The following is a 27055-nucleotide window of genomic DNA, read 5'->3' as shown; positions in this document are numbered from 1 at the left end:
TCAGTTATAGCTGTGCTTTTAATCATTTAGAGGCTTGATAAAAAAAAAATGAAAATTAAATGTATTCAAAACTGAAAAATTAATATTAATTATTGCATGCATTTACATGCACTTGTATTTCCTCAAGAATTTGAGTAATCCAGTGAAAATGCGTAAATCATCAAGAAAATTTGTAATACAAATATACTAGGATGCATGATTCTTGAAAAATTCAATCGCTGTTCTCATAATGTGTACTAAAAACAAGTAAAAAAAGAAGTCCCAGAATGCTTGGTTTCATTGTAAAAGAACATTGCTGAATTAAAGTATAAAGTCTAATATTACTGCCATTATTTAACCTTTAACATCATAAGAAGATTAAAATTCTTTAAATAAACATTATCAACAAAGCTGAGATTCAAGCTATTGACTTAAAACAATAAAATATCAAGACAGGAATTTGTTAAACATGTATTGTATTCTTAGAAACATATTTTTGATGTTAGACGATAATATATTTTTTAAATTGCATTTATTATGACCTCAAAAAAACATAAGAATGGTTTAGGGAAAAATGCTTTCAAAATGCTTTACACTGCTGTTTAGGTTTCAAAATATACCATTCAAATTGACTTGTACTGTGACATGAATTACAATAATCACACAGAAAAAAAGATAAATTTCTGTGCATTTTTTGTTACTTTATTAACATCAAAAGCCAATGTAATAAAAAGAATAAGTAACCCAAATGTACATATTGCAAAATTTACAACTGTTGACAAAACAACATGAAATTTAACTCATGTGCTATGCATGCACATTCATGAACTCATGTGTTTTCCACTCCCATTTCAAATTCTGAGATTTTTTATGTTAAATATATAAATCAAGATCCATCCTGAGGTGGATTTCATTCTAACTTTTAAGTAATAATTTGAGTGAAATTGACAATTCCTTCCTCTATTTATTATCCATTTTCTACCTTGAAAATTTAGCAAAGATATAGAATTACAACATTATGTTTTCTTGAAGGAAAAAAACCATGGAAACATATGAATGCATTTGGCAGATGTTGTAAAATAAATATTTCTGCATAGATATCCAATCACTTTTTTCTTGCAAGATCCCTTGAGGTCAGTATAAATGCAACCATGCACCATAATTAATCTGACAAGTCCATTGCCTATTTATCCTATGTTGACATGAAACTTCTCTTTCATAAAGTTATATAGTAGCAAACACAATTTGATTGCAATTTGCCAATCAAAAAAGCATATATACATATAATGGCACTGTGAATACAATATCTATCACAACTGAAGTAAATAATAAAAATTATGTAAAATATAGCACAAATTAATATATAAAAATAAAAATTCCAAATATTATCAGCATACTGTTAATCTAAAATATTGCAATTCATAAAGATTGTTTTAACTCTATAAAAAATCAGGCTCTTCCATTAGAAATAATATGGCACCCATGAAAGGCACATTGAAATTCATATTCAGTGGTTTATCCAGGATTTTCAAACAACAAAAAGTGGAACTCAGAGAGGTCCACAGGAAAAAAGCTATTACAAGCTCACCAGTCAAAAATCAAATAAATGTTCTTGAAATTGATACATTTTATGGGGATAAAGGAAGAGCTAACCCCTTTGGTCCTGACAAAAAGTGTTTTATATATTTTGAGAATCAATTTGGATACATCTAAAGAATTTTCATTATTAAATTCACTCATTGTTATTCATTCACTTCTCTTAATCTTGAAAATTTTGTAATAACTGAGTAATCTCTCATCTGAGATTGTTATTTTAAGTTCTATATGTTTTTACCATTTTCTTGATTTTTTTTATTATAATATATTTTCATGATTCTCAAATCTCAGATTTGTTTTAAAATTTTTGACCTAGAATCAGCTGTCTGTTTGATCTTTTTCCTAAAATTTATTATATATTTATTTCCACAATAAAACTACATACAGATAATTGGTTTCCTTATTCTATAAACTAAACTAAAGACAGCAATAAAAGTAAGTTACAACTTTCATGACATGAGAACAAAAAGTGCCTTTCATAAATACTTTATATATATTTTTGAACAAAATGACTCTATATATTAAAATAAAACATAGAAATAAAATTCCATAAAATATGACATAGTTAAAACATACAATATCACAGATAAAGAGTAAATAAAAACACATCTAAAAATGTCTTCTGATAATACTACACTACACATGATTATCATTACTTTTTTACTATGTAATTAACTTTATTTGTGGACATATTTTATTCTGAATTCCTAAAAAGTATTTTCAAGATTTCTTGAACTGATGACACTGAGCCATAACATTGGCTTGAGGAAACATTTCTTTAAGGTATTCGCAAAGTGGAGTTAATATTAAAATAAACCAAAAGTTTCTTAACACTTTCAACCAAAAAAGTGATGTGTCAACATGTAAACAGAATTTAACAGAGGATATGGACAGGGAATTTAATTTCCCCAACTTTTTGGTACCATTATTTTTATTCCCCCCTCTTTCTGTCATCTTTGTTCTCCTGGTCTTTAAATAGGTACCCTGTCTACCCCCTTAAATTACACTGAGTTGCACTTAGTAAAATAGATGTGTTACAAAACATTAACTATTGATAATAAAAAAATACACTGAGTTGCACCTTGTAAAATACATGTGTTAAAATGCATTAAGTATCGGTAATACAAACAAAAAAATAATGTCCCATTGTAAAAACGTCTGCTCTTGGTTCCTTCTATTAATTTTTTCCTACAATCCTTTGTAACAAAGCCTTATAATCTCCCGAACAGTCATCTTTAATCCAGTTCCATAGAGTTTGCTTGTTCTTTTCAAGGAAAATTTCTTTTATCTGCACCATATCAATCTGAAAATCAAAAATTTGTTTGATATTTCCCTTCCTAATTTTTTTCCTATTTGACAACTTAATTATGACTAGGATGCTAGAAATGTGCTTTATCAAAATGAGGCTAACGTATAGAACTAGAATCCAATCAATTATACAGTTAAAGTGAATTAAAAACAAACAAAAAATCCATTACTCATTCTGCTTTTCATGCAAAACTCAATTTGAATATTGTGGAAAAAAGAAAAAAGAAATTTCAATTTTGTTAAAGAACAGAAAAAGAAATTTGAATATTGTTAAAAAACAGAAAAAGAAATTTCAATATTGTTAAAAAACAGAAAAAGAAATTTCAATATTGTTAAAACAAAGGAGAAAAAAATCAATAAGAAAGCGAAAATGATTACCTCAGATCTGCCCACTATAATCCTGATAAGATCTTTGTCCTTGGTCCCTAACCCTTCCATGGTCCATGTTAGTCTTTCAGCGAAGTATTTTGGCCTGCATTTTATGCTCTTAACTAAAATTATACACACAGAAACTCAAAATATGTCTTACTAACATAATTCATATGTTATTAACTTCCTCTCTTGCAAGTGTTAAAAGGTACTCCAATTTCTTCAATTATATCATTTTAATTTTTGTTGAGTCTACTAAAATCATTTAGACAAAACTTAAATAAATATTAAGGAAAATCTACTGAATGTGAATTGTTTATTTTAAGCTTTATAAGAATTCCAATAGTACTTAACAGCTTCATATACATACTTGCAAAAGAGTCTTACAAATTTTAAGAGATTCAAGATTTTTTTATTTCAAGAAAAAATATATTCATCTTTAACCTCTAATCAATGAATACTTCAAGAAATGTACATGGAATGCTTTTTGTTCTGAACTATTTAACTATTTGTATAAAGTACAATGAAAATCATTCTTTGAAAAAGTATAGTCTTATCACTCTTATGGCCTGAATGAGGGGGGACACAAGCTTTTTCTGGACGTCAGCATCGAGTGTCTTTAAGCTCGGGATTTTTGGATTGACCCTTTCGGGATCTGGGATTTCTTTTTTTTTTAATTTGGGACCTCTGGATTTCATGTTTTTAAGTCTGGGATTTCGGGATCAGGACCCCTCCAAACCCCCCCCCCCCAATCCCCTCATCCCCCCTCCTGAATGGTTTACTTTAACAAATTGTGACTTGGATAGAAATTTTGTCTTATGGACACTCATACTTTCTTTTATCTACTATATCATGAAATTTCAGTAACATATGTAGATTTTTTACTGACAATCTGTCATAAGCTCTCAAATTGTCAATAAAATGGTACCTCATATAAAAATAAGTTGGGGTATAATTGTCAATGAGACAACTCTCTACCAAAGACTAAATGAAATAGACCTTAACAACTATAAGTCATCATATGGCCATAATGGTCAAGAAGGCATTAAAAAATCAAAGCAGATAGAATACAGACAGATAATACTCATCCTTTTAAAACTTAACACTAAATCAAAAACACCAAGTTTGTTTGGTTTTTTTTTTTAAAAGAAGATACTCCCACTTGTTTTCAACATGTCCATTTGTCATCATGTTTTAGAAGAATATACTAACATTAATTTTGTATCCATAACGTGTATAATTATGATTAGATCTAGGAAGATGTGGTGTGAGTGCCAATGAGACAACTCTCCATCCAAATAACAATTTATAAAAGTAAACCTGAATCCTTAATATTATTTCATTGTATAATATCGTTTAATGTTGATTTATCTGAATAAATATTGTTTAAAGTAAAAGTAAACCATTAAAGGTCAATGCACAGCCTTCAACATAGAGCCTTGGCTCACACAGAACAACAAGCTATAAAGGGCCCCAAATTACTAGTGTAAAACCATTCAAATGGGAAAACCAACGGTCTAATCTATATAAAATTGTTTTTTTTAAAAGTGATCGACTTGACTGGAAATTTTAATTCCTATTAACTTACTCAAAGTAATCAGTGCCATCTGTGAGTGGCTAGAAAATTCCCCCTCCACTGAATTTTCAATGTCACATTGTGTCAGCTGAAATCGAGAGAAAAATATGCTATACGTTATAGTACATGCTATTTTTTTTTTTAAATAACTGTTTTGTTTCATTTTGTTGTTAAAATGGTAAATTGGCATTAGCAAAATCTTTAAATATTAAATGATACTTACAGTGACTTGACCAATTGCAACTCATTCAAAATTTTGACCAAATTGCAATTTGTTTTATTAAACCAAATTGTTCAACTGGTCAGAATATTGAACAAATTGTTCTAAAAGTATTCTATATTTATAAGAATCAGATATCATTTTAAATAAAACATCATATATTCAGTAAAACATTTTGAAAAAAAAAATTGTAAAAAAATATGAATAAATACAGCAATTTCCAATTATCTGATTAAATAATTGGTTTCTTTATCAAATGTGAATGACTATTAATGTTATACTTGCAAAATTAAAACTATATGTATAGTTAACTATCCTCCCTCTCCTTATTTTCCAAGCATAAAAAAGTATTTAAATATTTTTTTATATACCTATGATTTATAACTCTTGTAAAATACCTTAACATATCTATTGTAAGTTTCCCTCAGTTGATAGGCATCCCTAAGAGCAAATATTCGGGAAAAATCATATCTATTGGTAAATACCTTAACATATCTATTGTAAGTTTCCCTCAGTTGATAGGCATCCCTAAGAGCAAATATTCGGATAAAATCATATCTATTGGTAAATACCTTAACATATCTATTGTAAGTTTCCCTCAGTTGATAGGTATCCCTAAGTGCAAATATTCTGATAAAATCATATCTATAGGTAAATACCTAAACATATCTATTGTAAGTTTCCCTCAGTTGATAGGTATCCCTAAGTGCAAATATTCTGATAAAATCATATCTATTGGTAAATACCTTAACATTTCTATTGTAAGTTTCCCTCAGTTGATAGGTATCCCTAAGTGCAAATATTCTGATAAAATCATATCTATAGGTAAATACCTAAACATATCTATTGTAAGTTTCCCTCAGTTGATAGGTATCCCTAAGTGCAAATATTCTGATAAAATCATATCTATTGGTAAATACCTTAACATTTCTATTGTAAGTTTCCCTCAGTTGAAAGGTATTCCTAAGTGCAAATATTCTGATAAAATCATATCTATAGGTAAATACCTTAACATATCTATTGTAAGTTTCCCTCAGTTGATAGGCATCCCTAAGAGCAAATATTCTGATAAAATCATATCTATAGGTAAATACCTTAACATATCTATTGTAAGTTTCCCTCAGTTGATAGGTATCCCTAAGTGCAAATATTCTGATAAAATCATATCTATTGGTAAATACCTTAACATTTCTATTGTAAGTTTCCCTCAGTTGAAAGGTATTCCTAAGTGCAAATATTCTGATAAAATCATATCTATAGGTAAATACCTTAACATATCTATTGTAAGTTTCCCTCAGTTGATAGGTATCCCTAAGAGCAAATATTCTGATAAAATCATATCTATTGGTAAATACCTTAACATATCTATTGTAAGTTTCCCTCAGTTGATAGGCATCCCTAAGAGCAAATATTCTGATAAAATCATATCTATTGGTAAATACCTTAACATATCTATTGTAAGTTTCCCTCAGTTGATAGGTATCCCTAAGTGCAAATATTCTGATAAAATCATATCTATTGGTAAATACCTTAACATTTCTATTGTAAGTTTCCCTCAGTTGAAAGGTATTCCTAAGTGCAAATATTCTGATAAAATCATATCTGTTGGTAAATACCTTAACATATCTATTGTAAGTTTCCCTCAGTTGATAGGTATCCCTAAGTGCAAATATTCTGATAAAATCATATCTATTGGTAAATACCTTAACATTTCTATTGTAAGTTTCCCTCAGTTGATAGGTATTCCTAAGTGCAAATATTCTGATAAAATCATATCTGTTGGTAAATACCTTTACATATCTATTGTAAGTTTCCCTCAGTTGATAGGTATCCCTAAGAGCAAATATTCTGATAAAATCATCCTCATCTGTACCAAACCTATCAACCCCTGCATTAAACAGGACTTCAGCATCTGCCTGAGCTCTATCAGGATCAATCAGTTTCTCCATGTCAATGGTGAAGGCACCAGTAGGTAAATCTTCATCTGTTTCCTCATCATGAAACATGACTGGTACTACAGCATCATTTAACTTCTCTTCTTTGACTTCAGCTCTGTTACCCTACAATGGAAGAAGAAGATATTTCATTTCCAATTATTGGACCCAATTAAGGGCATAAATATTACCACATCAATAATTTTCATATAACAATACAAACAATACAATCTTTTCCAGTTTTAAAACACTCAAAATCTATGCTTGAAAACTCATGTGTCTCAAATCACTCCTAAATTGTTACCATGGAAACTTAATTGATAGCCATCATTCGAAGGTTTAGCTTGCAATAGCTGTTGTCATATACTGATTTTTTCCTATTGATGTCTTAAAAAAATAAATGAAATAATTTTTTTAAAAAGTGTTAAGGAAAAAAAACCAAGGTCTATTATCTGCAATTTCATATTTAATAATACTTTGATAACTAAAAATGAAAGACAACATCTGAGGTAAGAAGGCGGAGCTTAACTTTGGTACACTATGTTAATTTTAATGTTATTCCATGGCTGAAGCTCCAGTCCCAAACAGCTTTAACAAAAAGACATCAGGATGCCACTATAAAGACTTTGTATTGACGTTTAAATGTCTTTTGGTTTAATATTGTGTCATCTAGATATATTCCCAAAGACATCTACTTCATATACATGTATCTTTTTAATTTATTTTTTAGAATTAGGTGTGTTGTCAATGATAGTCAAATAAATTATAAAATATAGGGACTAAACTTTTCCAAACTTCATTGATATATATCCCTTACAGAAATTGCTAACAAAAGCACATAAGTTTCACATGTGAAGCACATGAGATGCAAGTAAGAATTGTATGCAAATCAGGTTGCTCATATGTGCAGTTTGGTAGTTCATATGTGCCCACAAAAATCTAACATAATGCTCACATGTGCAATTCAAACCTCAGGTGAGCTTTTATCATCCATGTTAGTTTTATGTTAGTTTTGTACTTTGAAAAGTTTTTCCATTCTTCTAACCATTCAAAACTAACCTACATCATTGCTCATATGAGCTTTTTCAAAATGACATGCCCAGTCATGTACTTCCTGTAAATTCAAATTCATGAAAAGCATGCAATAAATGGAGGTAGATGGATATGGAAAATGTTAAGTCCTATATTGTGCTATTTGAAGAAAGGCATTGTTGAAATCTGATAAAACCAGTGTGGCTGTGGTTAATTATTTGTAAGTTATCATTTCTATTTCATTATTTTCATTTTTGTGTCAGATTTTGAAATATATTACAATTTTAAGTCCTTTATGGGAATATATATACAGGTTGCTTCAAAATAAGTACTACATGTATAAAGATTTTTCCTTTTAAAACTTTTTGAAATACAGTACTTATTAATCAAAGACATTCATTGTATACTAAACTTGCAAGTCCCTCTATTAGTTTTATAATGTAATGTTATGTTTTTAGTAATGATCATGATTATTGTTTAAATAAAAAAAAAAAAAAAAAATGATATGAAAATCATAATTAACTGACAATAATTAAAGAATAACTCTTTTAACATGATGTATCAGTTATTTTATTTTCAACTGAATTATTTAAGATTTTCATTTAAATTTGAAAAATATTCCTTTTTTAAAGCAGCCATTTTGTTTTGGTCAACTATAATATCACGTGTGCAACATATGAGCAACTGCTCATATGAGCAATCTAATAAAATGCACATGTGAAACAAAAGCTCATATGAGCAGTTGCACGTGAGGTTTTTAACATGCAAATTAGGTTAGTTTCATATGTGCATTTTTTTTGCTCACAAAATGCTCACCTAATTTGAATGTTAAAAAACTCGTGTGCAATCATGTTAGTTTCTAACGTGAGCATCTTATGTGCAACTTATGTGCAACATGTTAGCACTTTTTGGTGTACTATTAGTACAAAACTGCAAAAACTGACAAAGTAACTTTGTGTTGATTCCAACATTTGAATTTGAGGTAAGGTTTTATCCAAAAAGATATATTGTGATACAATATTTATTTTACAAATTTGTTATTATCTGTAAAATATTTTTTAGAGGTAAGACATTGGCTCGTATCTATTGACAGTCCAAAAAGTATTAATTTGAAGAAAAAAAAAACGGCCATGTCAGGTTAAATATGTCAATTTCAACATGATTATGTGAATTAAGATATATCTATTTATACTTTTGTTAACTAAAATAATTTAAATCTTAAATATCAAAAGGATATTCATATTTTGTGTTTAACTTGTTAAAGGGGAGACTACTCTATATTTTTTACCTGTGCTGCAGAAATGAGAATTCTTTTTAAGTCTCCACTTGTATCATCCTCTATGTTGCACTCTAAGTCCTTATCTGTGGCACAGTCATCAGGGTTTATAGCTGCAATTCAAACATTTAAAAAAAAAATCATTAGATAAATTTCAATAGACCAGAGTGGTGAATTCATTTACAATTTTTATAGACTTATTCTTTATGGCTTATTCTTTAAACTGGGCAAATTCAGGTTTTCTTATCGTGTGTTTTATTTTTATGACATATGTAAATATAGGAAGATGTGATGTGAGTGCCAATGAGACAACTCTCCATCCAAATAACAATTTATAAAAGTAAACCATTATAGGTCAATGTACGGCCTTTGATATGGAGCCTTGGCTCACACCGAACAACAAGCTATATATGTACAAAGATTTTTTGACACATAGAACAAATTTAACTCCACCACATTTGTCTGAACGATTTAGTCAGCCTATTTGGACCATTTTTTGTTGTTGTTGTTTAATATGTCTTTTCTTAAGTTTTGTGTTTAAGTCAGGTTATTGCAGTCTATCTTACTGTTCAATAATTATGGTAAATCCTGGAAAAATGTTTGACTTACATCCATAAACAGATTTCATTTCCTCAATCTGTGCATTTGTCCTGGTCAGTAAAATCTCAATCAAAACAGACTCATCAGTTCCAAGTCCCTGAAAAAAAAATATATATGCATTTCCCCTATAAGTGTATACAGCCCCAACAGTTAAATTTTCAAGTTTTAAGATTTATTCTACTGGTTTCTTGACTTGAATACTTAAAGAATACACAGTTATCTATTGTTTTTGATTAACTGTTTCAAAATCTTGTTAATTCTAGGTAATATTTTGAAGTCACAGTCAAATCAAAACATTGTGATTGGCTAACATCTTCCTAAAAAAGAACTTCTACTAATGATCTATGATTTGACAAAGGAAATATCTAAATGTATATAGTTCTTTTGATTCTGAAATTGGGAATAGATTGAAATAATTTCATGCAGCTCAATAGGTATACAACCCCACTTAAACAATAACTTATTTTTGCGAAACAATCTATGCAAATTTTAATGATTTTACATAATAATGTAAATATACATTGCTTAAAATGGATCTACCCATATATGAATACATCAATAAAGTAACCCTGCCACATTTTTGCGCCTGTCCCAAGTCAGGAGCCTCTGGCCTTTGTTAGTCTTGTATGATTTTTAATTTTAGTTTCTTGTGTATAATGCAGAGTTAAGTATGATGTCCATTATCACTGAACTAGTATATTTTTGTTTAGGGGCCAGCTGAAGGATGCCTCTGGGTGCAGGAGTTTCTCGCTGAATTGAAGACCTGTTGGTGACCTTCCGCTGTTGTCTGTTCTAAGGTCCGGTTGTAACTGTCTCTTTGACATATTCCCCATTTCCATTCTCAATTTAATGCTTAAAATGAATCTACCCATATATGAATGCATCAATTAAGTATTCTTTAAAGTAACAGGAACAGAATAACTTACCTGTATTGCCTTCTTAATGTTCAAGGCATCATACAAAGCTGGTGGTTCAAACAGGGCAAATAAAACTTCACTGAAATCACCACTCACTTCACCATCCAAAGTTTCAATTAAATCCTACAAATAAAAGTGCTAGCTGGAGTTCAAGTAATCAAACGTTCAGGTATTCAAATATTGTTTGTAATGTAAGTGAAACCAAAAATATACCTTTATCTTTTATTTACACTTTTTATATAGATTAAACAGAAGGTTTTCCTGTTTGAATGGTTTTACACTTGTTATTTTTGTGTCTCTTTAGGGATCATAGATTTATTCTTACTAGGAAGCTCTGAGCATGCTCGGAGGATGCTCGGAGCTTTTTCAGTAGGCTCTTCTCTGCAGTTTTACACCACTTCTATAATAAGGAAAGTAGAGCATTATAGAGGAAGCTCAATTTACACCTGTGTAAACAACTGATCTATTCAAATACATTTTGCATGAAATTTTACAAATTATAGAATAGATAAGAAATTCTTCAACAGTACTGTGTAATGCTTGGAAAGAAATCTCAAGTCTCCACAAAAAAGTGAAAGCCATTTAACAAAAAATATACAATTATTATATTTAATAATCATTTCTTTTTTATTAATAAAAAAAATCTCAAATTTTATAATTAGATGATTGATTTTTAAAACTTAAGAATAAGGTGTTAGATATACCTTTCCAAATGCTGTTTTAAACATTTTCTTTAACTCCTGACGTTGACTATTACTTCTTGTTGCACAGATATGTATAATAGCTTCCTCATTAGTTCCTAGAAATATAAATATATTTGTGTAAAATAAAAATAAAATATAGTTTGACTTTAGAAAAAAAAAATGAAAAGGCAAAATGTGTTGATCATCAAATACTCTATATTTGCACATGAAACCAACTGAGTTTTACTGTATGTATTGCTATGTGTTTCTTTATTCTACATTGGCTAGAGGTATAGGGAGAGGGGTGAGATCTCACAAAATATGTTTAACCTTGCCACATTTTTGTGCCTGCATGTCCCAAGTCAGGAGCCTCTGGCCTTTGTTAGTCTTGTATGCTTTTGTAATTTTAGTTCATTTATATGTTTTGAAGTTTAGTGTGATGTTCATTTCACTGGACTAGTACACAATTTAAATTTATTAAGAGACCAGCTGAGGACCACCTCCTCAGGTGCAGAAATTTCTCGCTGTGTTGAAGACCCATTGTTGGCCTTTAACATATTTCCCATTACCATTCTCAATTTTTACAAGAAATGAAAATTCTAAACGTTACCTAATCCTTGCATAGCTTCATCAAAATACATGCAATCTCTCTCAGCGTCCCAATCATTGCCTGTTATATCTAATCCTTCTTTTTCATTAATGAATGCTACAACTGGGTCTTCTGCATCATATGTCTTATACGGTTTAACAGTTCCTTCTGTAGGGTCAATAGTACCATCCTTGGCTAAATGACCAGCCAAGCGTCCTATGTATGATGCACGAACTCTTTCTAGGAAATCATCTTCTTCAGCACATTTTTCTGCTACTTTCTGTGCAATTTTCTGTCAAATTCAGTAAAAACATTGTAAAAAAACTGTCAATTTTTATTAAATGTCCTATTTGACAATTGTTAAGATAATAAACTCTATAGTTGAACTTCGACTCTTTTAACTATGAATACAGTCTTATCCACGTTCACTTGTATTTTTATCCATCTGATGAGTTAAGCCTTTTTCATCTGATTTTTGTAGTTCATTCTTATGTTGTACTGTTATACACCTGTCCCAGGTTAGATGAGGGTTAGGATCCCTTTAACAATGTTTAACCCCACCACATTCTCCATGTATGTGCCTGTCGCAACTAAGGAGCCTGTAATTCAGTAGTTGTCTTTTGTTTATATGTTACATAATTGTTTTTTGTTAATTTTTAACATAAATTAGGCCTTTAGTTTTCTCGTTTGAATTGAATTTGAATTAGCTGTAGTTAAGTGTTTATAATTTAAAAGTCCTAATTATTGAGCTGGCAATTTTTAATTGTTTTACATTGTCATTTTGGGGCCTTTTATAGCTGACTATGCAGTATGGGCTTTGCTCATTGTTGAAGGCCAAACAGTGACCTATAGTTGCTAATTTCTGTCATGTTGGTCTCTTGTGGAGTTGTCTCCATGGCATTCATACCACATTTTCTTTTTTTATATTATGTTTCTTTAACTGATTTTCAGCTTTAACAACTGATCTGATGCAACAGTTTCATTTCAGTATTTTTTGACATTTAAGGACGACAAGATAAATACAGATACTATGATTAGATATCATAACGTAAGTTCTTATTATTGCAATACTTGCTCAGTCACATTAGGGAGCTACCATTTGATTTTATTGGGGCGGGGGGGGGGAATTTAAAAAAATAGGCAGGACAGGAGTTTTGAGTAAAAAAAAAGGCAGGATGTGACACTTGCAAAAAAAAAAGTCAGGACGACAATTAAGGTAAAAAAAAGTCAGGATAAACTAAAAAAAAAAAAAGCAGGACCGATTAGAGTGAAAAATAAAAAGGCAGGACAGAGATTACAGCTAAACAAAATGCAGGACAAAATTTTTCATCCTAGCCCCCCCCCCCCCCCCCCCCCCCCCCAAATAAGAGTCAAATGGTAGCTCCCTTATTTGCATTAATAAAAACCTCAAAAAATAATTTATGAATTTACACTTAAGTACCTGTCTTTTTTTGCACTTCTTCTTGAACTTCTTCCTAGTTTCCTTGACCTCTTCATCCTCATCTTCTTCCTCTTCCTCGTCCTCTACATCAGAGACCTCAACATCATCTAAATCCATTCCTAAACATTCAGCCTATAGATAGAAACAAGAAAACCATAGAAATAACCCTGTCAACAGAGAACACAAACCCCTGTACACCTGATCTACACTGGTACAGATAAACTTATCCTTTAAGAGGTATAGCTTTTGCTCATTGGTGTAGCGCATATATATGGTGACCAATAGTTGAATTGTTACATTATTGTTTTATGATGTTCTTGGTTATCATAAGGTGTTAAGATTTTAAAGAAAAATAACTTGAACACTATAAATCATACAACATTTAAAAAAATCAGTTATCTTTTTAAAATCCTGAAAGGGGTTCCATATTAAAAAACATCAATATACTGTAAATTCAAAATTATTGTGTGCATTTAATATGAGGCAGGCACTATATACCTGTGAATGGGGACGAAGTTTGTTTAAATTAATTTTTTTGTAACTTAAATATTTGTCAAACAAGAATGTGTCCTAAGTACACAGATGCCCCACTCGCACTATCAGTTTTCATGTCCAATGCAGGGTTGGCAAAGTATTACCCGCCCGGGAAAACCCAGGTGGGAATTCCCGGGTTTTCCCGGGCTGGGCAATACTCCCAGAAATGGGTAATACTGGGTAATACTGGGCAATAAGACTTTTTAAGCTTATTTTAACACAAAATAGTGGAGTCTTATTGTAGTTTCATAGTATTATAGCTAAATACAATGTACATGCATGTATATACATTTTATACAGATAACCATTGAGAGTCATGTTTCTAGAAGATTGAAAATTTAATTTCATTCTTTTCTCCACTACTTGTACATGTTGTATGTAGGCAGAATACATGTATTGTTTCAACTATCCAAACTTTTAAAAAATGCATTTTATAGCAGTGTTTATGTGAATTATAAATTTAAATGTCTATACAATCATATTGCTAAATAAACACCCTACAGGGTCAAGTCATTAACCCTTATAGAAATGAAAAGGCTGAATATTGTTATATAAACATATCAATGTCCTAATCTGAAAATTACTTATTAATTAATGATGTACACATAAATTATGCAAAAGTAATTATTCTTACATTTTCTTGTTAATTCTTAATGTAAGATATATACATTTGAAAAATGAATTCTTTGAATTTATTTTAACAGTTTGACCAATCTAGACAAGAGGGTGATTTAATAGACTTTCAGAAGAGAATTATTGATAAAGGCCTTTTCCATTAATATTTGTGTAATGTGTGCCTACATGTTTACTTGTCTCATAGTTGCAAGAATGGTACTTTTTCAAATGTATATACACTTGTGTTATCACTCTCAAACAAGTAAACTAATTTATAAATCAAAATGTGTTTATAAACATCTTAAATGTATTGCAATTGAGTTTGATCACTGAATCCTCTTTAAAATTCAGGCCAGTATTTTATATTACCCAGTATTGCCCAGTATTACCCATTAAAACCCAGTAAAACCCGGGTTTTCCCAGTATTTCCCACTGGGCTGGGCAATACTCATAAAACCCAGGTTTTTGCCAACCCTGGTCCAATGGACCGTGAAATTGGAAAAAAATCTAAATTTGCAATAAATTTAGAAAGATCATATCATATGGAACATGTGTACTAAGTTTCAAGTTGTTTGGTCTTCAACTTCATCAAAAACTACCTTGACCAAAAACTTTAACCTGAATCTCTCACTTTCATTTTCTATGTTCAGTAGACCAAGAAATTGGGGTCAAAAGTCTAATTTGACATTAAAATTAGAAAGATCATATTATAAGCAACAAGTGTACTAAGTTTCAAGTTGATTGGACTTCAGCTTCATCAAAAACTGTAACCTTGACCAAAAACTTTAACCTGAAACTTGCACTTTCATTTCTATGTTCAGTGGACCGTGAAATTGGGGTCAAAAGTCTAATTTGGGTTTAAAATTAGAAAGAACTTATCATAAGCAACAAGTGTACTAAGTTTCAAGTTGATTGGACTTCAGCTTTATCGAAAACTACCTTGACCAAAAACTTTAACCTGAAACTCGCACTTTCATTTCTATGTTCAGTGGACCATAAAATTGGGGTCAAAAGTCTAATTTGGCTTTAAAATTATAAAGATCATATCATAAGCAACAAGTGTACTAAGTTTCAAGTTGATTGGACTTCAGCTTCATCAAAAACTACCTTGACCAAAAACTTTAACCTAAAACTAGCACTTTCCTTTCTATGTTCAGTGGACCGTGAAATTGGGGTCAAAAGTCTAATTTGGCTTTAAAATAGAAAGATCGTATCATAAGCAACCCGTGTACTAAGTTTCAAGTTGATTGGACTTCAGCTTCATCAAAAACTACCTTGACCAAAAACTTTAACCTGGGCCCGTACAGAAATTGCTAACAAAAGCACATACGTTTCACATGTGAAGCACATGAGATGCAAGTAAGAATTGTATGCAAATCAGGTTGCTCATATGTGCAGTTTGGTAGTTCATATGTGCCCACAAAAATCTAACATAATGCTCACATGTGCAATTCAAACCTCAGGTGAGCTTTTATCATCCATGTTAGTTTTATGTTAGTTTTGTACTTTGAAAAGTTTTTCCATTCTTCTAACCATTCAAAACTAACCTACATCATTGCTCATATGAGCTTTTTCAAAATGACATGCCCAGTCATGTACTTCCTGTAAATTCAAATTCATGAAAAGCATGCAATAAATGGAGGTAGATGGATATGGAAAATGTTAAGTCCTTATATTGTGCTATTTGAAGAAAGGCATTGTTGAAATCTGATAAAACCAGTGTGGCTGTGGTTAATTATTTGTAAGTTATCATTTCTATTTTGAAATATATTACAATTTTAAGTCCTTTATTGGAATATATATACAAGTTGCTTCAAAATAAGTACTACATGTATAAAGATTTTTCCTTCTTAAACTTTTTGAAATACAGTACTTATTAATCAAAGACATTCATTGTGTACTAAACTTGCAAGTCCCTCTATTAGTTTTATAATGTAATGTTATGTTTTTAGTCATGATCATGATTATTGTTTCAATAAAAAAAAAAAAAAAAAAATGATATGAAAATCATAATTTATTTAACTGACAATATAATTAAAGAATAACTCTTAACATGATGTGTCAGTTATTTTATTTTCAACTGAATTATTTAAGATTTTCATTTAAATTTGAAAAATATTCCTTTTTTAAAGCAGCCATTTTGTTTTGGTCAACTATAATATTCATGTGTGCAACATGTGAGCAACTGATGTGAGCAACTGCTCATATGAGCAATCTAATAAAATGCACATGTGAAACAAAAGCTCATATGAGCAGTTGCACGTGAGGTTTTTAACATGCAAATTAGGTTAGTTTCATATGTGCAATTTTTTTGCTCACAAAATGCTCACCTAATTTGCATGTTAAAAAACACGTGTGCAATCATGTTAGTTTCTAACGTGAGCATCTTATGTGCAACTTATATGCAACATGTTAGCACTTTTTGGTAAGGGAAGTGGGACAAACGAACGAACGAACGAACGAACGAACGGACGAACGAACGAACGGACGAACGAACGGAGGCACAGACCAGAAAACATAATGCCCCTCTACTATCGTAGGTGGGGCATAAAAATCAAAATGTGAGTTCCAATGATTACGATTATAACCTGTCGCATTTTTCACAATAATAAAAACATCGCAATAATTTCTGAATTTACAGCAATTTATTAAATAAACTTACACCAGCTTGCTGAAAAGCTGCATCACTGTTAAACATCATGTTATACACAATATTTGTTTGTTGTGATGGTGGTGCTTGCTGCATCTGTGGCTAAAATAAATGAGAAAACAAGCACATTGTCATATTTTGTTTTAAATCAAAGCATCATAAAAACTGATTCCTTGTTGCTTGTCACTTTCATAGAATTTTACAAGTTAGCAGTCTTTCTTGTTTATGTGATTATGTGCTGCTTTTATGTCAACCATGTCGAAATTCTGGTGATGGGGGTGCAGCTTTTCATCAATTTTATCAGCATCCTCTAATTTAACAGTTGATAAACCAATTGATAAATCTTAAACTTGGTGAATAATCAGATAACTCATTTCATTCATTATAGTGTGTGATAACATTGTGTGAGGGAATTCGACGTTTGATGTACCACTGTTCACTCCAGTGCAATTTATGACAATACTACTGCATCAATCAGAATTATTTTTTTTGCAGTGTTTTAAGAAATGATTTTGCTTTGTTGTCGCGTATTATTTGTGAAATATTCAATGTTTTAAAAAGGCGAATTTTCTTTATAAAGTCAGTGATTATGTTGACTTTTGAAGGCCAAACTTTCTACAGCCTTAAATACGCTAATGAAAGATCCAAAAATATACCAATACATAACGACATGATTATGAAATTATAACAAATCTATTGGTTAACAAATTTTTACTCGTTATTGCAAAATAATGAACTTAATATATCTGACATTTTCTCCCTACCCAGTTTACCCCTATACATTTTTATGATGTGGACTGGTCATTGTTATTGAATCGTAGGCAATTTGATTGGATTAAGTTGTTATTAGTTTACCTTCAAACCTGTTTATGCTTTTCATACATGACTATTGATTAATCAGAACGTGCATGAATGTGACCGGTAACTGAAATGACCTTCAAACTGGACACTGGACGAGTCAATATTATGTTTTATCAATGAAAGTTAAGGTATGAAAGGTAAGAATTGCCACTTATTCGATTTTCACAAAATTTTCGGAATATACAGTTGTAAAGGTTATTTTTTAAAAGCCTATTGTGAAGAGTAAAGAGAAAGTTTACAAATAATACGTTTTGTTCCATTAAACAAGTCATTTTCGTAAGAGAAATACCGAAATATATTTTACGCACGACTACGGCAGGTAAAATTATTATTTATCATAATAAAAAAAAGCATTTTTCAGTCTCATTGGAATATGTTGATTACAATTAATCCCAAACTTAAGAAGTAAGTAACTAAAGTCAAAATATGTCCGATCTGCCTATTTCTGCACATCAAAAGTCAATACGATCGTTTTAAAGTCAATTTCGTCTACCTCACAAAATCTTGTTAGGCACTATAGTTAGAATAATATTTGATTTCAAAATCAAAAATTATAATAATCTTTCTTGTCATAAACAAATTAAACATGTTTGTGACTATAATTGAACAAAAAAACTAACATACAGTCATACATACTATAATATATTTAAGGAATGACTGTCATGTTTTTTCTGTCTATGAAGAAATAACATAAGAAATTTGGTGCACACTGAATAAAGCGCGTAGCAGGTATTATTTAACAGTGTGCACCATATTTTTTATGTTATTTCGAATAGACAGAAAAAATACTACAGTCATTTCTTATAATTTGAATCTAAATCCATTTTAAACCGTAGACAAGAGTGCACACACTGAAATGTCTCGCCTTCTTTACTAATCATTGATATTATGTTGATACTCCTTAATTTAACCCTTCCCTAGATCTTCCATCAATTTCTTCATTTTCCATCAACACTTGATGGACAATTGATGGAAATTTGATGGTACTTGATGGAATTCCATCCTAAACCAAAAATATCCATCAAAGGATGATGGAAATTAGAAATATTTTTTCCATCATCATTCTTTTGATGGAAAATTTGATGGAATCTTTAACCCCTGATGGAAAATTGGATGGCATTTTCACCCTTCGATGGAAAATTGGATGGCATTTTTACCCCTGATGGAAAATATGATGGCATTTATTCCATCTGATGGTAAATAGGATGGAAATGAAAGAATTTTGATGGAAATTGGACTTAAACATTTTCTTTGATGGAAAGAGGGATGGTATTTGGACTTAGAAAAATTTTCCATCACAAGTGTCAGGTGCCAATCTGTTTTCCTTTAACCTTTGTGTACAGGATGTGACATCATAAATGAACACAGAGTTTATTAACAAATTTAAATTTGAACATTCATGAACATGCAGACAAGAAGCAAAGATGTCTTCTGTCGTTAACAAATTATGGATTTTACAATGGATTTAGATCAAAAGGTTCTTATTAATTCTATTGACTGGGATTGAATAGTGCAGATGTATTCTTCTGATGACATAATTGTCTCTTGGATTTAGGAAGATTAGTGTGTACACATGTTCTGGATTAAATCTTTTGGTAAGTACAATGTATTAGAATTTCCACCATTTTGAATATATGTGCATGCTCTTTTAGTTCAAAGTTAAGTGACATTTAAAATGTTTTATTAGCTTTTCTGAGTCAAGAGAAAAAAACTAGACCATAGATTTATAGAAATTATTAATCAAGAAGATGTGGTATACATGGTATAATTGCCAGTGAGACAACTATCAACAAAAGACCAAATGACACAAAAAATGTGAATATACATATCATACAATTGTGTACGACAGGAATCATATTTTGTATCATTTTAAAACATTATTTGTTTTATTAAATTATTTAGTACTTAATTCCAATAAAATAATTTTGCTATAAAATTAGAGATCTGTGGTATGACTGACAATTATACATTTATATATCCACAAATGACAAGTAACTTATAACCTTACTTTATGTCTTTACAATGTTAACTTATTCTAATTTATCATGTTTATAATATGCTTAAGATTCTTTTATTTTTATTTTGCAGAATTTGCCATCAACTAATTCAACTTTAAGGACAGAGATTCCAATGGGACACTGAACTAAAAGATACACACATGTAACTGGACTACCTATAGATGAAAGAGAACAAATATTGTTTTATGACATCACAGAAAATGCCATATATGGAAAGATTTTCAAATTCCATCAGATTGAAAAACATACTTCAATTATCCATCAGATGGAAAATATGCCCTTAATTATCCATCAGATGGAAAATATGCCATCAATTTTCCATCAATATGAAAAAATTCCATCAAACATCTTCCATCAATTTTTTTCCATCACTGATGGAAAGTTGATGGAAAGTTGTTCCAATACTCCATCAACTTGATGGCATATTTTCCATCTCGAAATTCCATCACGTTTTGATGGAAAATCTAGGGAAGGGAATATAAAGCTTTATTACGACAGTGTCACATAAACTTAATATGAACCATGAAATTGAGGTCAGGGTCAGTTGAACCATATGCCAGGCAGACATGTACAGCTAACAATGCTTCCATACAATAAATATAGTTGACCTATTGATTATAGTTTAAGAAAATAGACCAAAACACAAAAACTTAACACTGATCAATGAACCATGAAAACCAGGCCAGGTCAAGGTCAAATAAAACCTGCACGACTGACATATAGATCATAAAATATTTCCATACATCAAATATAGTTCACCTATGACATATATAGTATTAAATAAAAGACCAAAACTCAAAAACTTAACTTTGATCACTGAACCATGAAAATGAGGTAAAGGTCAGATGACATCTGCCCGCTAGACATGTACACCTTACAATCATTCCATACAACAAATATAGTAAACCTATTGCATAAAGTATGAGAAAAACAGACCAAAACACAAAAACTTAACTATAACCACTGAACCATGAAAATGAGGTCAAGGTCAGATGACATCTGCCCGCTAGACATGTACACCTTATAATCATTCCATACAACAAATATAGTAAACCTATTGCATAAAGTATGAGAAAAACAGACCAAAACACAAAAACTAAACTATAACCACTGAACTATGAAAATGAGGTCAAGGTCAGATGACACCTGCCAGTTGGACATGTACACCTTACAGTCCTTCCATACACCGAATATACTATACCTATTGCTTATAGTATCTGAGATATGGACTTGACCACCAAAACTTAACCTTGTTCACTGATCCATGAAATAAGGTCGAGGTCAAGTGAAAACTGTCTGACGGGCATGAGGACCTTGCAAGGTACGCACATACAAAATATAGTTATCCTATTACTTACAGTAAGAGAGAATTTAACATTACAAAAAATCTGAACTTTTTTTCAAGTGGTCACTGAACCATGAAGCATCCAGGTCTTCTACCTTCTAAAATATATAGCTTTTAAGGAGTGAGCTAACACCGCTGCCGCCGCCGTCGGATCACTATCCCTATGTCCAGCTTTCTGCAACAAAAGTTGCAGGCTTGACAAAAACATTGATGACGTCACGATCACTTGACAAAATTATGTCGATGGGCTGATAACAAAATAACGTCAGCCAATCAGAAGACACGTTACATCCAAAATTAAATATATATATATATCAATTGTTGTATGAATATAATATAGTAACAAATCAAAATACAAATTACAATATATTAATAATACCACAAAACTTATATGATGTTTATGTTGAACATGACAGAACATTTTGAATTTTTTGGGAGTTCAGTATTTTTGTTATTTTACTTTTCAACATGAGGGCATTGTCAATAGCATTACAGTTGTGAGTTAATAAACAACAAAGATGACTGATATTCTGATAATTTCATAAATCTACCAACTATTTTGAAATTGAATTTACTCTTTTCCTTAATTTGAACACTTACTTGAGAATAATATTGGTTGTATGCTTGTTGTTGCTGACCTGAAAAATAAAATAAAACAATTTATAAAAAAACATTGATTTGGGACAATACATTTTGATTCATTATCATTTCATTGTGATGTTGCTTATTTATTTTTATTTTTATTTTTCTAAGTAGGAGTTAAAAAAAAATCAACAGGGCGCATACCTATATAAAAAAAGAAAATGTGGTATGATTGCCAATGAGACAACTCTCCACAAGACACCAAAATGAAACAGACATTAACAACCATAGGTCACTGTTCGGCCTTCAACAATGAGCAAAGCCCATACCGCATAGTCAGCTATAAAAGGCCCCGAAATGACAATGTAAAACAATTAAAAATTGCCAGCTCAATAATTAGGACTTTTAAATTATAATAAACACTTAACTACAGCTACAATAGTTTACATTATAAATTAAGCTTCTGTAGTTTTCTAAAATAACAGCAAACAAATGTGATGAAATATAAAATTGCCAGGGAAAAAATATATATTACTGGAATTAAAACTGAAGAATGGAAGAAGAGTTTGATAGATTTTTTAGAATTTTAAGTTTAATACAGATATTGTTATGTTAATCATTTTTAAAATTTACACTTTAAACCAGGATCCTGTATCCAGTATTTAACAGATAAACTGAAACAGAATATAATTCAGTGGCAATAACTCCAAAAATAGTGCTTAGATTTTTCTTCAATTATTAAACAGGGTGAACACATCATGTCATGCTGATAACTTTTTTCAATTTCTACTTTTATTGTTTTGCCTTTTTGAATATTTAGAGAAAAAAAGCAGTAAGGAAATGCCAAGCAAGTAAAAAAAGAGCAATTCAAAACAAAAACTACATAACAGGTGATCGTGAACAGCATGAACAGATTGTTCCAAATTTTCAAGGTAGATAGGACTTGTGATACTGACCATTGTTACCCTGTCAGTTTTTTTCTCATTATTTCAGTTTTAGAGATATAAGCCAACTAGAGGCTCTCAAGAGCCTGTGTCGCTCACCTTGGTCTTTGTGCATATTAAACAATGGACACAGATAAATTCACGACAAAATTGTGTTTTGGTATGTAGATCTTACTGTACTGAACATTCTTGCCCAGTAATTACAGTGGAAAATATTTTTTTTAAATTTACCAAAATTTTTGAAAAATGTTAAAATTTGACTATAAAGGGCAATAACTCCTTAAGGGGTCAATTGACAATTTTGGTCATGTTGTCTTATTTGTAGATCTTATTTTGCTGAACATTATTGCTGTTTACAGTTTATCTTTATCTATATAAATATTCAAGATAATAACCAAAAATGGCAATATTTCCTTAAAATTACCAATTCAGGGGCAGCAACCAAACAACAGGTTGTCCGATTCATCTGAAAATTTCAGGGCAGATAGATCTTTACCTGATAAAGAATTTTAATCATTGTCAGATTTGCTCTAAATGCTTTGGTTTTTGAGTTTTAAGCCAAAAACTGCATTTTACACCTATGTTCTATTTTTAGCTATGGCGGCCATCTTGGTTGATTGGCCGGGTCACCGAACAAATTTTTTAAACTAAATACCCTAATGATGATTGTGGCCAAGTTTGGAATAATTTTGCCCAGTAGTTTCAGAGGAGAAGATTTTTGTAAAAGTTAACGATGACGGACGACCACGACGAAGGACGACGACGGATGCCAAGTGATGAGAAAAGCTCACATGGCCTTTTAGGCCAGGTGAGCTAAAAACTGTAGTTTTGCCCTTTTATGTCCTGAATTTTTAAACATCAAACACGGAAAATATCTCAACATGCTCAAACTAGACAATATAGTTTAAAACCTACAGATGATGCAGTCAATCCATTTAGCAGTAGACTGGAACCTGATTGATGGTAAAAGCTTACATGGCCCTTTAAACCTTGTGAGCTAAAATGAAGATGTCGGGTATACACTGATTAGACAGCAACCCAATTTAAACAAGTGAAACTGCGAGCTAAGTAACTGCTCACTGATGATACCCCCGCCAAAATATTTGACCATAAAAAGGAAATATTTGAGTGATGAATCGATCTGATAACACATATTACAGTATAGCTGTAAGTCTCAGATGTCATGTGTAAAATGATGTAAGTGTTGAGTTATGAATCTGAAAATCCATCACACGGTATAGCTGACTTATATTAACCCAGAAATCTTTGTTATGTACTTCCTGAGAAATATTTGACGAAAAAAATTCATGGGATTGATGGACGGACAGATGGATTGACTGAAAGATGGATTGATGGACTGAGAGATTTACAGACAGAGGTAAAACAGTATACCCCCACTTTTTTTAAAGCGGGTGTATAAAAATACCATATATAAGACATCAAGGTGCTCCTAGGTGCTTATATACACACAAAAAAAAACATACATAAAACAACATACCATAATTAACGTTGTAAGCAGAGTTTGAATATGTATAACCTCCACAGTATGGGTTCTGTTGGTATGGATTCTGGTAAGCATAGGGATTATAACCCTAAAACATAACATAGAATGTTTGAAATTACTGGTCCTTGTACATTATATTTAGAACTCAATATATATATAAATGTTGATTTTGGAAAAATCATAGTCTGAGCTTATATACTAAAAAATCCATCAATTTACATTACTGGTAAAAGTAAAAGAATAAAAACAATTATCTCTTTATATATTTTTTTTAAATTTTCATGAAAATATTTAAATAAAAACATTACTGTATTTTATATTTGTCATACATATATTGTTTGGTTATTGTCTCAATCATGCACTGACATTGATATCTTACCCAATCATAAAGGAAGTCTATGAGTATAAAATCGTGTCAGCAAATTTTATTCTCAAATGCAAGAAAAATATTTTTACTAAAAATTAGTAATATGATAATAAAAATTGAATCTTGATTTATATTTGTCTCAACTTGCAGACTCTATGTATATTTCTATCACTTTTTCAACTATACCAAGACATATCATAGCCAGGGGGGTTCGGGGGTTGAAAACAAATAATGACTGTTAAAGTCAATGTTCTGTTCGAATAGTGACTGTTAAAATCGAGCTTTTGAGGCCAAATAACCCCCCTTTGGAAATTCCTGGCTACGGGCCTGCAAGATTCTAATTTATCAGTAAGAACTTACCCCTGGTGGAGGATAGGCCATCATTTTGAATTTGTTTCTGAAAGGTAGAAATGAAATATAAAATCACATACATGTTTAAAACACATTGATATGCAATACAGTTTGCACAATAAAAATACCTTAGCACCAAACTAATGTTCTACTCAAATTCAGCTAGACTACAAAAAAGACATAGAATTGAGAGCTGAACTAGTCAACTTAAAGTATGTGGGAGATGTATTGAATTTATCAAGCGAATGAAAATAAAATTTTATATATATATATTCGAAATTAGAAACATACTTCTCTAATTTTTGTGCTATTTTCACATTTCCTGACTGGTGTGAGAAAAATATTTCTCCTCACTAGTGAAAAATCTGTTCTCGACAAATGATTAGTCTAAATTTGATTATGATGTCAAAATGTTTTGTTTTCTTCTCAATTTTCCTATTGTGACGTCATGAAAAAAGGCGACCTTGCCTGATGACGTCGCATATAGAGAACACAAGTTTCTGAAAGTCATCAGAGAAACAGATTCCGACACTATAACTCGTGTATTACGATATTTCTCCACTCTCGACAGTTAAATTTAATTATTTAAAATGCTCGGCAAGCCTCGCGCTTTAAATAATAAAATTCAACTGTCTCGAGTGTAGAAATATAGTAATACACTTGTTACAGTGTAGGAATCTATATATAATAAACAGCATTTTTCATTCTCCTGATGATCTTTGGTTACATTGTACAATATAATGTTCAGAAAACTGTTGTTTTTAGTTTAATTTCAGAGTATCTTAAGGCTGGACTTTAATTTATTCAGATTGAAATAAGTTTATAAATTTAATGATAATCCAAATTAAGAAAAATGTTAAATTCATATTAATATTTTCAGTAATTTAACTAAAATAAATTCCTAAAATTGAAAAAAAAAAAAACAGAGTAACCCAGGTTTAAACAAAGTTTAAATGCAGAACAATTTTTAACATTGTAAATTAAACCAGTCTATGATTATAAAGGCATTTTAGTTTAACTCAAGTAATTTTTTGTTTAATTTGATATTATGGTGAACTTTAAGTTTATCCACATAAATTAAAACATTTAAAATTTTGTATCATATTTAAACAATATTTTGTATTGACACAGATTAACCTTCTCTTTTGGCTCCTAGCTTAGACTACCCTATTGAACAAAAAATAAAAGAAAATAATCTAAATTCAATTCAATATTTATAGTCTACATGTAAAGAAAATCACCTACTTTACACAAATATTTAGCACTTTAAATATTTGTAAACATCACTATGACAATTGACTTTGATACAAGAACACATTTAATTTGTTATCTTTATTGAACAAAATCATTCTCTTTAATTTCATTTATTTAATAATAATTGTGCATTCAGTTGGTTGGCATTATAGTTTAAATTCAGTTTTCTTAATGCAAAATACATAGAAATTAATTAGGTAAGCTTACATCAAGTCTGTATCTTCAACACGAGTCCTTAGCAACCCATATAAATGATGAAGATTTCATTATTTCTACTATTTAGAAAATTCTTGGTATTGACAAATTACTTTATTTACCAACAAATATCTCTCATCATCAGCTGTCATTTATTTATATAAGTAATGTCACTGTTTTAAGCTAATTACCTTTTAGTCGTTGCTTACGCTGGAAACCAGGTGAAAAAAAGATGGGCTGTTATGTAAGTATGTAAACAACCCAGATTTGTCTTGTTCATTCAAGGTGAATGCCTACAGGTAGAAGATAAATAAA

General features: G+C 30.6%; 1 protein-coding gene across 1 annotated transcript; it reads right to left on the bottom strand.

Annotated features, from left to right (window-relative positions):
• On the bottom strand, positions 1–27055 carry LOC139488747 (annexin A13-like). The gene is made up of 15 exons (XM_071274574.1): positions 26932–27055; positions 25301–25337; positions 24568–24661; positions 22144–22181; positions 17332–17421; positions 13521–13652; positions 12101–12371; positions 11512–11606; positions 10817–10930; positions 9900–9987; positions 9303–9403; positions 6839–7108; positions 4841–4916; positions 3262–3374; positions 1–2878 (listed from the first exon to the last, which is right to left on the bottom strand). Exons 2-15 carry the CDS (start codon positions 25322–25324, stop codon positions 2753–2755), a joined length of 1632 nt encoding a protein of 543 aa, XP_071130675.1. The 5' UTR covers positions 25325–25337; positions 26932–27055; the 3' UTR covers positions 1–2752.

This window comes from Mytilus edulis, chromosome 9 (assembly GCF_963676685.1).
Source record: "Mytilus edulis chromosome 9, xbMytEdul2.2, whole genome shotgun sequence".
NCBI classification, from domain to species: Eukaryota; Metazoa; Mollusca; class Bivalvia; order Mytilida; family Mytilidae; genus Mytilus; species Mytilus edulis.
This window is presented reverse-complemented; position numbering and strand designations above follow the sequence as displayed.

Coding starts and splice junctions, on each gene's coding strand:
- LOC139488747 (XM_071274574.1), bottom strand. CDS start 25,324: ATGATGGCCTATCCTCCACCAGGG. Junction 9,404..9,899: donor AATGAAATCTGTTTATGGAT/GTAAGTCAAACA, acceptor TTTGAATTGCAG/CTATAAACCCTGATGACTGT. Junction 4,917..6,838: donor CTTACAATAGATATGTAAAG/GTATTTACCAAC, acceptor TCTCGATTTCAG/CTGACACAATGTGACATTGA.